At 35.3% G+C, this 14,215-nt stretch overlaps 1 protein-coding gene across 1 annotated transcript in view; it reads right to left on the bottom strand.

Annotated features, from left to right (window-relative positions):
* Positions 1-14,215, bottom strand: part of lrp1bb (low density lipoprotein receptor-related protein 1Bb) — a 282,327-nt gene that overhangs the window by 105,238 nt on the left and 162,874 nt on the right. The window contains exons 22-27 of the mRNA XM_055031925.1: positions 13,065-13,265; positions 10,870-11,115; positions 6,823-7,020; positions 5,595-5,799; positions 2,216-2,380; positions 1,672-1,916 (exon numbers count right to left, since the gene is read on the bottom strand). Of these exons, the coding sequence (XP_054887900.1) occupies positions 1,672-1,916; positions 2,216-2,380; positions 5,595-5,799; positions 6,823-7,020; positions 10,870-11,115; positions 13,065-13,265 (1,260 nt within the window). The remainder of the gene's footprint in view (positions 1-1,671; positions 1,917-2,215; positions 2,381-5,594; positions 5,800-6,822; positions 7,021-10,869; positions 11,116-13,064; positions 13,266-14,215) is intronic.

A 14,215-nucleotide genomic window follows, 5' to 3' on the forward strand; every position in this document is an offset into this window, starting at 1 on the left:
ATTAAATCTTCATGAATATTTATGACTGTTGTCATAAAGTGTAATTTGGTAAATTATGACACTTAATACAAAGCTGACATTATTCTAAATGTCTTTGTTATGACAACTTTACATTAACCAAGAAATTATAATCTGACATAAATTTGTAATACAAATATTCCTGATTAAACTTTAAAAATTATGTAGCTTGATGTTATTAAAGCTAAAGTTTAATCATTAATACTTTTATACTCAGATCATAATTTTTTGGTTAATGAGAAGTTGTCATAAAAAAGACATTTTAAATAATGTCAACTTTGTATCACATTTGTCATGATTTACCAAGTGACGCTTTAGACAACAGTCATAAATATTCATGAAGACTTACTCATGTTCATAACAGGTTTTATGTCATGTTTATGAAAGTGTCATGACTGTCTCATTCACAACCCATCAAATAAAGCGTTACCAAAATTTTCAAAATGGATGAACATAACTTAGATTAGACAAAAGCAAGGATGGTAACTCTTATGATTATAATATGGTTTTAAGAGCAAAAAAAGAAGCACACAGCATTGTGGCTCTCAGACTTAGATGCTGTTGAATTTATAAACGTTATGGACCTTCATTGTTGAAAAAAAAAATCTGAGGATAATGCATCCCTTTGATCATCTCAAATACAAACTGGAGATGATCAAAGAGTGCTAGAATGAACAATACTGCTAGCACCATAAGCTTGGTGGCTCTCTTGTGAATTTCAGTGGACATGTTGTGGTTTCAAGTCATTTTACATTCCACTGCCAATTGAAAATACCCAATGGCACAAAATCCACAAGGCTTTAGTTGAATCATTGCTGACTGGCTTTACCCGAATATGTAGTGATCGTCATAATTTGCTGAAGCGACAGTCTTTCACTTTTAGAAGGTTTATTGGTATTTTTTTATCTTCTGATTATGCTACACAGAAACTTTTTAAACTTTGAATCATACATTAGCCTACTCCTTACACCTGGCGTTATTAAATATAACACCAGGCAGGCTATCATGTCATAAAATTGCTGGGCAAACAGTTATAAAACAGGTACTGTAAGAGAGCAATATATTGATCAGAAGAATCAACATACATGTAAAATAGTGTTTGAAATGAACCAATTATGGTCTTTATTTAATGAGGGAACTTAACTTAATGTATTGCTTATGCTATACATTAAGCATGACTTTGTGTTTTTGTGTTTGTTATGATGTAAAGCACTTTGAAATGCCTTGCTGCTGAAATGTGCTATACAAATAAAATTTTATTGATTGATTGATTTATATTGAATGCTTTGGCTAAAACAGTTTAAGCTCATATTGATTTTTATTTTAACCTGCTCTCTTTACTCTGATTCAACTCATAAAAGAAAGCAAAAAAAATATTGGATTTGCATGAGTCAATTACAATAATTTGGAAGCAAAGAAAAACAAATTCAAAGGTAGCATTAAGCTAAAGTGGCTTATTCTCTGCATGAGTACTATTTTTCAGTCAGGCACCTGCTGGTTGACTGACAGGTCAAATGAAGGCAGAGGCAGAAGCTAAAGCTAATTATATATGGCTTTATTTTGTAATTGTATTATGAGCCCTGCATGAGGCTGACTTTCACTTTAAAAGACAGAGTCCCACATCAATATCAAGTGATTCCAAACAATTCTCACCTTGTGGTTGCCGGCTGGGATGAAAGATCTGCAAGTCGAAAGGTTGAGCACTTGTCTTCTGGATGACTGTGACGTTTTGACCTGTCCACTTATTGGCTCTGGCTAAAGTGTTTGTTCTCCAATCTGTCCAGTAGACATTTCCACCAAAGAGAGACACAGCAAAGGGATGGGACAGGTATTCATGACCCCTGAGGATTTCTATGACCCCAGTGCCATCGTAGAGTGCAGAGAAAATGGCATCCGAGCTGTTACAGAAAAACCAACACAATATCAAAGTTTAAACTTCTGCTTTAATGTCCTTAAAGTACAAGATGGAGGAAGATCAAAGTGAAACCTTCCAATCCACTGATGGAACTGTTAAAATGTTCAAGAGCCATAGAGTGGCATTTTTCAAAAAGTCTATAAATATTGCATGTCTTGCATAATTTAATGCTCAGTAGGAGAATAAGATGATAAGATTTCCTTTGGTGAAACTTTTGCAGTATTTAATGGCATATATGAATTAAATGGTTCCGATTTTTGCACACAAGCTGAAATTACTAACCGTGCATCTGTCCAAACAATTCTTTTTTCTAAATGATCCAGTGTTAGTCCATTAGGCCAGGCTCCAATCTCCATATCTTTAAACACAATGTGTCTTCCACTCCCACTCATGGAGGCAGCCTCAATTCTTGGAAATGTTGCATCCCAATCAGTCCAGAAGAGAATTCTTGAAACAGAAACAAGATGTGGCTATTAGCATCTATTCTTCTTTGCGGCTGTTGAAGATGGAAAGCATCAAGGTAATGAATGCAATTAGAGATTCTCATCTTTATGCTCAGAAAGATAGAAAACAGTAATTATGGATATAGTATTGCATCTCTGTTATGCAACACAAGCAGCAGTCCTGATGACTTCCCAAGAATAGCAGTGTTCCAGTGAAATTCTTAACCAAGCCAGCAGGTTGATTTTTTAAAACAATATTTTCCTAACAGGGGTGTTCTGATCACAGCTTTTTAAAATTATTTGTGTTGGACTTGATCAAGCTTAACTCCAAATACCATTTGATGATCTAGGATGGTCTGCAGTTTGAGATTTTGTCAGCTCCATCCACAGAAAGCCACAAAAATCACAACCCAATAAAGCATGTTTTGACAGCATAGCAGGTTGTCTGTTTATTATACTTGTTCATTTATTACTTTGGTACATTTTATATGTCTCAACATTAGCTAAATTTGCCATTCAGTCACCTGTAGTTATTTTGTCTCGAGAAGAGTCTAACGATCACGTGGCTTTTCACGAAGATGTTTATTCTTTATAGTAGTGCTAGTAGGGTTGCCAGTTCTCATGCACCATGTATCTTAAACCAATTCTGGACTCGTTGACCTTTCAAGCTGGCTAAGGAACTTCAAAAGAAAACCAAGATCCCAGGTATCACTACCAGTGTGCAGTGTCTTCCTATCAGAGAACGCTGTTTCTGTCTGTTCGCTGTCAACTAAGTCATCCAAAATTAACAAGAAAGTGGGTGCTCAAATTTAAATTACATTCTAGCGACAACAAAACCGTGTTAGGAAGAAATATATCTGTACAGATCAATAGGCTTATTCACTTGATAAGACCTCAGTGATCAATCACCCACTCCTTTGAGTGGATTCAAGTAATAAGATTAGAATTATTGCCCCGTAATGGAAATGTGCCTTTAGGTACCAAAAGTACCCATTAATCCTACTCTCTATAGTCATGAAATGTAGTCTAGTCATCCTTTCAAATGTGAACAAGTACAAAAGGAAGAATGTGTGAGCATATAACTCATTCCTTAAAAGTGCTAAATTGATTTTTTGGGATGTCTGGGTTTTCCCAAAGACTCCAACCACTGGCTTTTATACAAAATTAACCCAATGTAGATAGAGTATCTAATGAAAATTGTTGTAACAATTCAACAAAAGAGAAAAAAAGAAATTCATAAAAGTTCCTAAAATCTCATATATTGAAAAGAGTTCTTTGAAGTTTTTATCTTTCATATCTTGCTGAGAGTAGAATATAATTCAATCAGGCTGTAATTGCTAAATTAATGGGAAATAGGTGTTTAACAGCAAACTAAAACTCTTCAAATCTTACTTTTTGATACAACAGTAGGACATTTGGATTTAAAAGTCGCACATTAAAGAAGATATGTAAAAGCTAATTATAAAAACAAAAATCAAATAAGCAAGACATTTATTGAATTATTTTGTGTGTATTTTATAAAATAGGTTCCATTTTAAACGCCTTACGTCTGAAGGTTTCTAGAAGACAAGAGGTGGCTATTATCAAGTGTGGTAATAGTTAAAAGAAGCAAATCAAAACTTTTCTGAAGGGAAACACAAGAACTCAAACCTATCCAAGCTAAGGGATAGGTCTGAGTATGCAGACATTGGCTCAATCTCTTCATATCTCAAGACAAATTTATAGTAGCATTGAATCTGTAAGACACACAAAAAACTATACATTGTACAACAGATGTGGACAAAATTATTCAAAATTATTAAGGTCCAACTCTAAGCACTATTACAAATAAACCAGGCAGGCGATGTGCAAAACTAAGAATTGAAGCAACATTTTTCTTTGTTTTGACCGCTATGTATACAGAGCATAAAAACTAAACATTATACTTTAATGGAAGGTTACAGTGGCATTCAACCCTCTCTCCAAGGTCCAATACCCAGCTCAGGGAGCCACAGTCCACTGATAACAGTGATGTTATGTATCCAAGGAGCTGAAAGGAGGTGACATCAGGTTACAGCAGCAGCGAACATCATCATTTTCTTTGCCCTACTTACACATCCCTAAATCTTTCAAATCTTTCTCTTACATAAAGAAGAAAATCAAGGAAGGAAAGACAGACTTAATATTTTGAACAACACATTCCTTTCAAAGCTGTGGCTGCTGCTGGACAGCCTGCAAAATAGATTCAAACAATATTCCAAAGGTGCCACAAAAAAAAACACCACAAAGAGGATTTCTAGGGTGGCAGTCACTCAGTCCTGGGCAGGTTGAGCATCAGCCCTGCTGTGTCAAAGCATACTTTGAAGAAATATTGGGACACGGTAGCTGATCAAATATATGGATATATATATATAAATACCACAAAATGTCCTTTCAAATTTGTTTTAAGACAATGCAGATCAAAGCTCAAATTCAATCAGGAATACTTTTATAACAAATTTATGTCAGATTATGATTTCTTGGTTTTGAATAATGTCAACTTTATATTAAAAGTGTCATGATTTATCAAATGACACTTTATGACAACAGTCATACATATTCATTAAGACTTACTCATGTTCATGACAGGTGTTATGTCATGTTTATGACAGTGTCATGACTGTCTTATTCGCAACCCATCAAATAAAGTATTACCGGTCTTTTTTCCCTTTTGCAATGGCAACTTTATCAACATCTTTACATGCAAACTTTAACCTGTCATTATTCTAGTCTTAGTAGTTGTTTCTTGCCAAAACAGTATTTGATGTAGTCAGTCCTCTCTTTGCTGACAATAAAGGGAGAATAAAACATTTGTTGTCAGACACAAAGATGACTTTACAAACAATCTCCTTGTCCTACCCTGCAGGGTAAATGAAGACTGAATTTTAGGGACTGTACCCAGAGGGGACAAATTCAAAAAAGAACAAGGTATCTTGTTTGCTTTTTTATCCATAATGGTTGTAGTGTTGAGCAACAGAATTACAAGAATTTACAAGAGTAAATTATTTGAAAGGGTTGACATGTTATTGGAGTATTTGCTCCATGTGATTTTGATATTCAGGAAAATGAACCAACGCATTATTTTTAATGTATTCTATAAGACCTTGACTCCAAATCTTACATAAGAAGCAAAATACATTGAAGGTTTCATGTGTTGAATTATTTCTAGTGCTAGCAGCAGTGGAAAAAAAAAAACATACCCCTGTCCTGGGTCAAGAGCAATGGCTCGTGGATGCTCCATGCCTCCCGCGATGAGAGTGGTCCGCATTTCTCCGTTAAGCTTGGCCACCTCAATCTGGTCCAAATTGCTGTCAATCCAATAGAGTTTCCCTGTAATCCAGTCCACAGCCAGGCCCTCTGGGGTGGCAAGCCCATGCTGAACAACCACCTCAATACCTGCCACTCCTAAAACAATATTGACAAGAAAATAACGTGACTGTACTGTCGTGACTTCGAATGAATTCATAGAAGATGGGATGCATGGGAAATGCTGTCCATAAGGCAAAAGAGCATTGGGAGGCTGGATATAGCCATTTGACAAAGGGGGAAACCCTGTCTGGTGTTTTATGAAGGTTTCTTAAGAGAGCAGAATAGGCCAAGCTGAGAGGTCAGTTCTACAGCTCTGCAGACAGAGAAAAACTACCATTCATAAAAATCTAAAGAGTACAGTTCTGATTCTTTTTGAAGGATAGATAAAATACTACAATACAGGTCTTTTGGCTCAATATTTTTAAGCTTGATCATGAGGATAAAATGATGACATTATGAACTTACATCATGAGAGTGAAGTGCAGAACTGTGAAAATGTACTGCCCCCTTTAAAAAAGTTTTTTTTGTTATCTGTCACACCAAAAAGCCTGAGCTCATTGAATACTTTTTACTATCACACAATAATAACCTGAATAAAGAGCAATGCTTTATCCAAAGTCTAAATGCTCTCCTCATAATTTAAGTGTGATTAAGCACAAAAACAGAGCTGAATTTTATGAGCTGAATACAATAGAATACTGCTGATTGCTGTTTATGCAACAAATTGCATAAACAGAGCCGGTTTGACAGCATGAAGTTGACTGAAATTACCTAAATGCAATGCATCATGTGCCTATCCGAAGAAATTCAAGAACAGATTAGAACTGCTTCATGGTCTGAAAATAAAACGTCCCTTTCTTAAAAGTAATTATAATTTTAAAACTTCTTAAGTGTAACAAAAACTAATTGTGTAAATAAAAAATGTTATAGTACTGCAAAGGCATAATTATATACATGATGTATCTCTATAAGCGTTTTGAAACTATTTTGCGACAATTCTAGAGAAAAAAAATCATAAAACATGAATTTTTAAAGTTAGTACATAAAAGCATAGCGTCTTTCAAGTATATAACAAGTTTTTATGTACATCGATGCCCTTGTGTGTGCCCCAGTGCATACCACCCGTCTCTGAGAGCCTTCCTCTGTAGATCTTATCTTCCACCACGTCTGTCCAGTAAAGCAGGCTACGATTAAAATGGAAGTCCAAAGCAATTGTGTTCCTCAGTCCCGGCACCAGCAGACTGTAGTCTCGCTTGTGAAGGTCTATTCGTCTTATCTCATGTCGGATTGAGAAAATGATGAAAGCTTCAAAAGGATCTAGTTGCAGAGAGACACACAAAACAACAACCACAACAATTTTTTCTTTTTTTTTTTTTTTTTCAAAAACATGATACAGAACATCAGGTGGCGAATACGGAGATTTACGAACTAGATAACAAATTGCGCTTGTCTTCTCTTGAATCCATCATGACGCAATAAACAAGTACGCTCCTTTTTATGCAGACAGGAATTTGCGTTTTCATGGGCCCAACTATATAAATGCAGTGAGAACTTGTACTAAAATTACCTTGGAATAAGACATTTACAAAACAGATGGAATCAAGTTAAAAAAAAGAGTATGTTCATTTTATGTAATATATATAAATGTATGTATGTATAATGATTAGGTGTTCAACTACAGATAATTGTAAAGGTGTATTGCTTTGTTGGAGGATTTACAGTCCTAGCTGCCACAGGCCAAATGCAAGTAATTACAAAACATTGGCCAGTTTGCAATTTAAACAGGCAATTTCTACAAAGGGCCTGTTGGGAGCAGAAATGCACCTGAACCACTGCCAGACTGGTGCAAATAACGATACTAGAACAAGAAAAAACTGAGTTGTGCAGTGACATTCCTTGTGTAATGCAGTAGGTAAAAACAACAACAACAAAAAAAAAAAAAAAAAAGTTTGTTAGGAAGACCTTAAGGATGATTTCAAAGTCACACTGCCACCAAACGAGCCATGTTGGCAGATTGATCGATGTGTGCTGTTTATCACATCTTTAAATTGTGTCAAAGAATTAGAATTGACACCTCGATGAGTATTATTTTGTTGTTTAAAAAGTACCATGTTAAATTAGCAATCTTTTAACAGGTATTGAACATACTTTAATTTTTGGTCTAGAATAATATTTAACTTCAAGTGCCATGTTTCCATTACCTATGAGGAGAAAATCATCACATTTAACATAAAAAAATGCATTTGAAAACACATCTGTATGTATTCATTATATATAATGTGGTTTACATAGTGATAAAGTTCCTGAAACAAATAGACTGTTAAAAAATGTTTAGGGTTTATTGAACGGGTCTGTATGTCACATTAGATGTGTTCACATGTTGAAAAGTGTAAGTTTAGTGAGATCAATCATACAATTCCAAACAGTAAATTGTATCAGGTTTGGAAATCTTAGTTTTCTGGGGACACCACTATTTCTTTCTTTTACAGTTTATCAGTGGATCTATTAGTGGTTGTTAAAGAAAAAAAATATTTCCACTTGTGTGGAAGATGTGTTGTTTGAGGGTCGTTGCAAACCCCCAAAGATCTAGTTATGTTTAAGACATCAGCTCAGGATCAGCTCTGCTAAACTTAACAGTGTGATTTAACATTGTTATTGGGAAACATTAATCAAGTAAAAAGGCTAAATCTATCTCTGATGATTAATCCTATTTATAATATTTTCCTGTATAAGAAAACAACTTGTAGCTAAATCAGTGTGTATCTGATTTTTATAGGATTGTTCTAATTTAAAAGCAGAAGTTGTTTGTTTTATTTCTTTATGCAAGCATTTTTTTTTACTATTTATTCCCAGTCTGATGGCTTGAGTAGTAAAAATGGTTTCAAACATATTTCAGCAGTTTAAACCACCATGTGGTGTGCATTAATATTCATCGATTTCAGCCTAACCAATTTGTCACCAAACACTCTGAACATATTTCCCAAAGTAGTAGATACAGTTGTACATCCAGTCTTTTGAGGAATGTGTTTTGCAGGGGCTCAAAAAAATTGCTAACTCTTATTTCAGGTTGATGGTAAATAGTGTCTGAATATTAGACCTCCATGACGCTGCCTGTGGTGGTTTGTTTCAATCAGGAAGATTACTTCTACCTTCAGTGTAGCTCCTTTTCTTAGAAATGTTTGCTCTCTCTAAATTCAATTTCTGACACCCATCTAAAACACAACTACTCATAAAAACACATATTTTCAAAGCAACTTTTTTGTAAGCCTCATGTTCAAAACACTTTTAAGGCAATAGAACTGTTTGCACACAAATATAATGAAAGCGATGTCCTTACTTTAGTCACTTGTTCCAGTTAGCAAACCAGCAACAACGCTTTCAGTGAAAAGATTTGTACAAACACATCTTTTATCACTAAGATGTGAAAAGCAGAGAAAGAACATGTGTGCCTGGGACTTCACAATGAATCTAATAACGCCTTCTTCAACATGAAATTGTGGTATTAGTTGGCATGCAAAGACTGATGTTTGATTAACAAGTAGAGTCCCAATCAGCTTCAAACTAAAATAGTGTATTATTTTCGGGTGTTAATGTATGATTAGAGCTGCAACTGCTATCCATCTCAGAGTGCAAGACAGAAGCAAGTCATCAAAACGGGGTCCATGAATCAGAATGTGACAAGCCAACAGCATGTGCGTCCCAATTGTATTTCAAGAGCGTTCTAGCAGTCTCATCAAATGGATTATCCAGTAGCAGCAATGAGTGGAGCAGACTCAAAATATTTGATGCAAGGCAAAAATTTGAAACAAAATTTTTGATAACACATCTGTTTTGGAGGTAAATATCTGAACAGTCAAGGAAACCATCAAGCTTTGTAGTTTGGGAAGACATGCTTCTCTCAGTAAACATCAATGCAGATAAAAATGATAGGACTCATCACTATTGTGAATCTTAAAATTTTTAAGTAATTTAGTTCAGCCCATTGTAAACCAGCATTCATTTCTGCGCTCACAATCACCTCTCCACCTTTTCAGCATTCACATAGCCAAACAAAAAAATGCGTCTGTTCCGCAGTTTGACTTGAATTGGTTTGAAACACATAGTGCATTAATAAGCTTAATTTTTATAAGAAATAGGATCAGATATTGACCAGTTTCAGTTCACCTAAGTAGTTGACCTGGCTGCTGGAAACTCAAATAGCACAATCTTTCCATATGAGTTGTTAAAAAAATGAAGTCAGCAGAGTCACAAAAGTGCATGTACGGAGCAGTCGCCCTGTTCTCGCACTACCAGCCTCCTTTAGATACTTAAGTTGCTTATCAGGAAGGTGGTCAGTAATTGGAAATTAATGGTGTCTAAATTAGGTAATCGTTGCTTATTGCTGTTGTTAGAGCAAAGCTTTATTGAAAGTACAGTTGGCAAGCTAAAAGAATAGAACAGAATATGTGTGAAGCAATAGAATGCAGGCTAGCTAACCAAGTTAAAGGTGATACCAATTCACCACCTAATATTAGCTTGCAGTGTTACTCAAAGAGCAGAAGGTCAAGGCGAGAAATATTATTTCCAAATTAAGTGAGTGTTTGTTATGCAGTATATTTTACTCAAGTCTTCCAACAGTGTGTCCATGTGTTGGAAATGTCTTAAAACTACTTAATTATTTTACGGTCTCAATCTTTAAATTTATTTCATTACTTGTGACTGAAGTGAAACTTACTATTTGGTGTTTTTAAATATGTAAAAGCCTATGTATACATCAAAGTGCAACACATAACTCAGTTTTTCTTTTTAAGCAATAGTAAACCCGGCTATACAGTGATTCCTCTGTCACACACATGCTAGGTCACCTCCACTCCAAATATAAATAATTAATGACTACTCAAGGCAGGAAGCGAGAAAAAAACATTTTTGGGATAAATCTGATTCAGCTAAGATGTGACAGGTTATTGCATGACAAAAAAATAAAGATAGAAAATCAACCACCACTGTTAGATTTTCACTAAGTTAATAACTGCATTTACAACAAAAACCTAAAGAATTAAAGATCATAGCAATGCCCTAACAGAAAACTAAATTTTACAACAAAAACAAACACAAAGCAGCAACCACACAGCAACAAAACAGTCAGGGGCATCATGAAACAAACATTAAAAAGCAAGCCTCTGTTACCTATGCTGTGACAGCTGTCTCCATCTGCATCGAGTATCCATCCAGAATAACACGAGCACTTCACTGTGGTCTTGTACTGCTCACACACCTGGCTGCACTTCAGGTGACGGCTGCAGTAGTCCACTGCCTCGCATGTCTTGTTGCTTGAATCCAGGTGAAGTCCAGGGGGACAGGAACACACAACTCCTTTCCCCGGTGCCACCGTGCACTGGTGACTGCAGCCCCCTCGGGCTACAAGACACATGTCTGGGGAAAAGAGGCAGGTAAGCAGTTCTTGGATAAACTGCCTCAGACAGAATAAAAATTGAATTCTAAAAGTTTGGAACGTACTTGTCAATGTTCAGACTTAAATCTGAGCTCAAAAAGCTAAAATTTTGCTAAAAGTTAGCTTATATTCCTTACATAAAAACATGCAGGTTTTCATAAACTCTTAATATCAAGGTTTTGATGAGTTTTGGTAACATAACCATTAGTAAAGTTTAGACAATAATTGCTTTTTAACTCAAGAGCTATTTTTTGTTTTTGTTTTTTGACAGACAGCTATATTGAATCAGATTATTTATCTCATATTAATGATCTTCAAACATTTAAGTGTGATTAAAAAATAGAAGAAATATGTAAGGATCAAATACATTTTCACAGTACTCCAAGTCTCTGACTTTCCCAAAAATAAAATGAGGAAAAAAATTTACCGGGGGTCTCTTTATATGCCTTAATTAAGACCGTATTTTAGGATACAATAAGATTGCCCTCTCTAATCACCAAGAAATGTATTTTTTTTTTGTCATGACTTGTACTGCAAGGTCTGAATTATGCTGAACTGGTCTAAATCAAGCAGACCCTTGAGGTTCCTCTGAACATAAACTAATAGACTAAGATGAGCCAGCAGCCCACTTTCTGAACCACAATAGCACTTCAGGGTCCTGCAGGAGCCCATTGAGGATTGGTTAGCAATGCTCTAGAAAATGAACCTCGATGTTTACACTACTCACTTTAACAGATTAAATTGCTACTGATAGTCACAGGAGGGCATATTTTTGGTCTCTCAGAAGGCTTTTAGTGCACATTTGCCATTAGGAAGGAAGATTTTCTTTATGTTGTGTCTTGGGTCTCAGAAACAACAGATGCTGGGAACTTGTCAAGCACCAAGCTGCTGTGTGTGGAAGAAGCGGGATATAAAAAGGCTGTGCTGGGACACTTCCAGTAATCCGAACATTGTTTGAAAAAGAACAGGATGAACATTTTAAATAAGATATTGTACAATTGCCCAACTGGAAAATGGGAAGTTACCCTAACAGTTCAAACACATTTTTAAAGTTACATTGGATAGCTATTATTTTCACTCTGGGAGGTTGTCTTTTTACAGTGTCTTGCAGAGTATTCACAAATGTGAAATTTTTTTTACAAATGTTCAAGTTAAAACCAAAGCTTGCGTTTTTAGAAATTATGCATGATGTTGGATTGTAGAATGCCTAAAAATTAAGTCTTTTGGTCAGCGTGCAAAAACACCATGTGTGGAGGAAAAGCAAAACATATGCATGCTACTTATGGTGGAAAATGTTGGTGGTAGAATTATGTTATGTGAATATCTTTCTCTACTTGACTAGTGATGTTCATAAACTGGTTCTGTTCAATCTGACTGAAACTGAACTATTTTGCAAATAAGGATGGGAGAAAATTTGTCTGTTAGCCTATCACATAAAATTTAAGTTTTATTTAGAATGTCCAAGTTACAGCTTTTAAAAGGCTGAGTTTTTGTTCATGTTTATGCTCTGTAGAAAATTGAAAATATAAAAAGTTCACTTAGCAGGAAAAAAAACTTTTGTGTCAACAGATACTTTAATGTGTCATTTTGCTTTCAGGATAATGCACCGAGCAGTGAGGGTGCATTGGTTATTTTACTTGGCTACTGTTGACTTGCCAGCAAACCTAAACCCATCAGACACCTTTGGGATGAATTGTAATGCAGCTTGTGAGGGTGATTTAACAGCAGGCATTGAACACCTTGGTGAGAGCCTTCCCGGGGCAGTGATGGTTGTTCCAACAGCCAACATAATCAAGGTGGTCGAAAAAGATTTTCAGTAATCACCTGTAAAGTTTGCTATTCCCAATTATTTTGGAAGAGTAACTATTTAAGGAAATTCCCTAATGAGATGTGAAGATAAGTTGCAAAACACTAAGACAAAACAAATTACCACAGATGGGTCCTTCATCCGAACGGTCAGCACAGTCGACTTTACCATTGCAGATCTTATCAGGCGTCAGGCATACTGAGCTATCGTTAGCACAAGGGTACTTTGGGGGCTTGCAAACAGATGATTCACATGACTCTTCATCGGATCGGTCCTCACAGTCAATGTCTCCATCACATACCCAACTCTTTGTGATGCACTTGCCTGTAAAGTATGAGAAGCTGAGGTTAACAGAGGCAGTTCAAACTCAGGTTAAAATCAACTTGTTTTCCTAAACCTGTTTTAGGGCTCAGGCATTTATTTCTGTGCTGAACTTTGCTTTCTAAACTTGGCCCATTTTCAGACAAGAAACAGCTTGACTTTCTAGTTTCTTTCTCTAACAATAAATGTTTAAGAGGTTTTAATAAAAAAAAAAAAAAAAAAAAAAGGATATTGAAGCTATGCGAATTTTGAGTTTAAGTTCTCATCGTTTGTCTTTTAGGCGTCATCTAACTTTTAACATTTTATTTTGTACTTGTGGAATTATATCCACATAATAATTTTTGCTATGAGGGCAAATTTTATGCGAGATTGTACAAAAAAATCTTGCCTTTCCATCTTTAAAATATCAATGAAACAATAGAAGGAGGGATGGATGAATGAATCTAAGTGAGCTGGTTTGTCTTCAATGCTACGGACTGTTTAGACACCAGAATGCATAATTATTTTTCAAACTAAGAAAAAAACTTCTTTACTCTGCTTCTGCAGAAGTTAATCTTTAATTAATCAAAACATTTTGATTAAATAAGACTTTCCATCAATGCTCATTACTGGTTTCTTTTACACAGTTAAAAGGTAATGGTGCCTTAAATGTTGTTGTAACTAAACTCCAGGTACCCTATTTTCTTCAAATGGGTAAAAACGTAATTTTTCAATGTGGATTTATAAATCTAACATTTGAATTTCCAGGAGGGTTTTTACACATCCCATTATCTTCCATACAAAATGTTAAGTGAAATTTGAACAAGAGTGAAAAAAAGTGGATGTTATTGTTTCAAATAACATCCAGTTATTTGAAACTGATGAAAATAATTTCAGTTACAACTTCTTGCTCTTGTTCTCAACCAAATGATTCAGATCGCCAGACTGATTGATATCAAATACACATAATCTGC

Source organism: Poeciliopsis prolifica, unplaced genomic scaffold (assembly GCF_027474105.1).
Source record: "Poeciliopsis prolifica strain line A6 unplaced genomic scaffold, Auburn_PproV2 SCAFFOLD007, whole genome shotgun sequence".
NCBI lineage: Eukaryota > Metazoa > Chordata > Actinopteri > Cyprinodontiformes > Poeciliidae > Poeciliopsis > Poeciliopsis prolifica.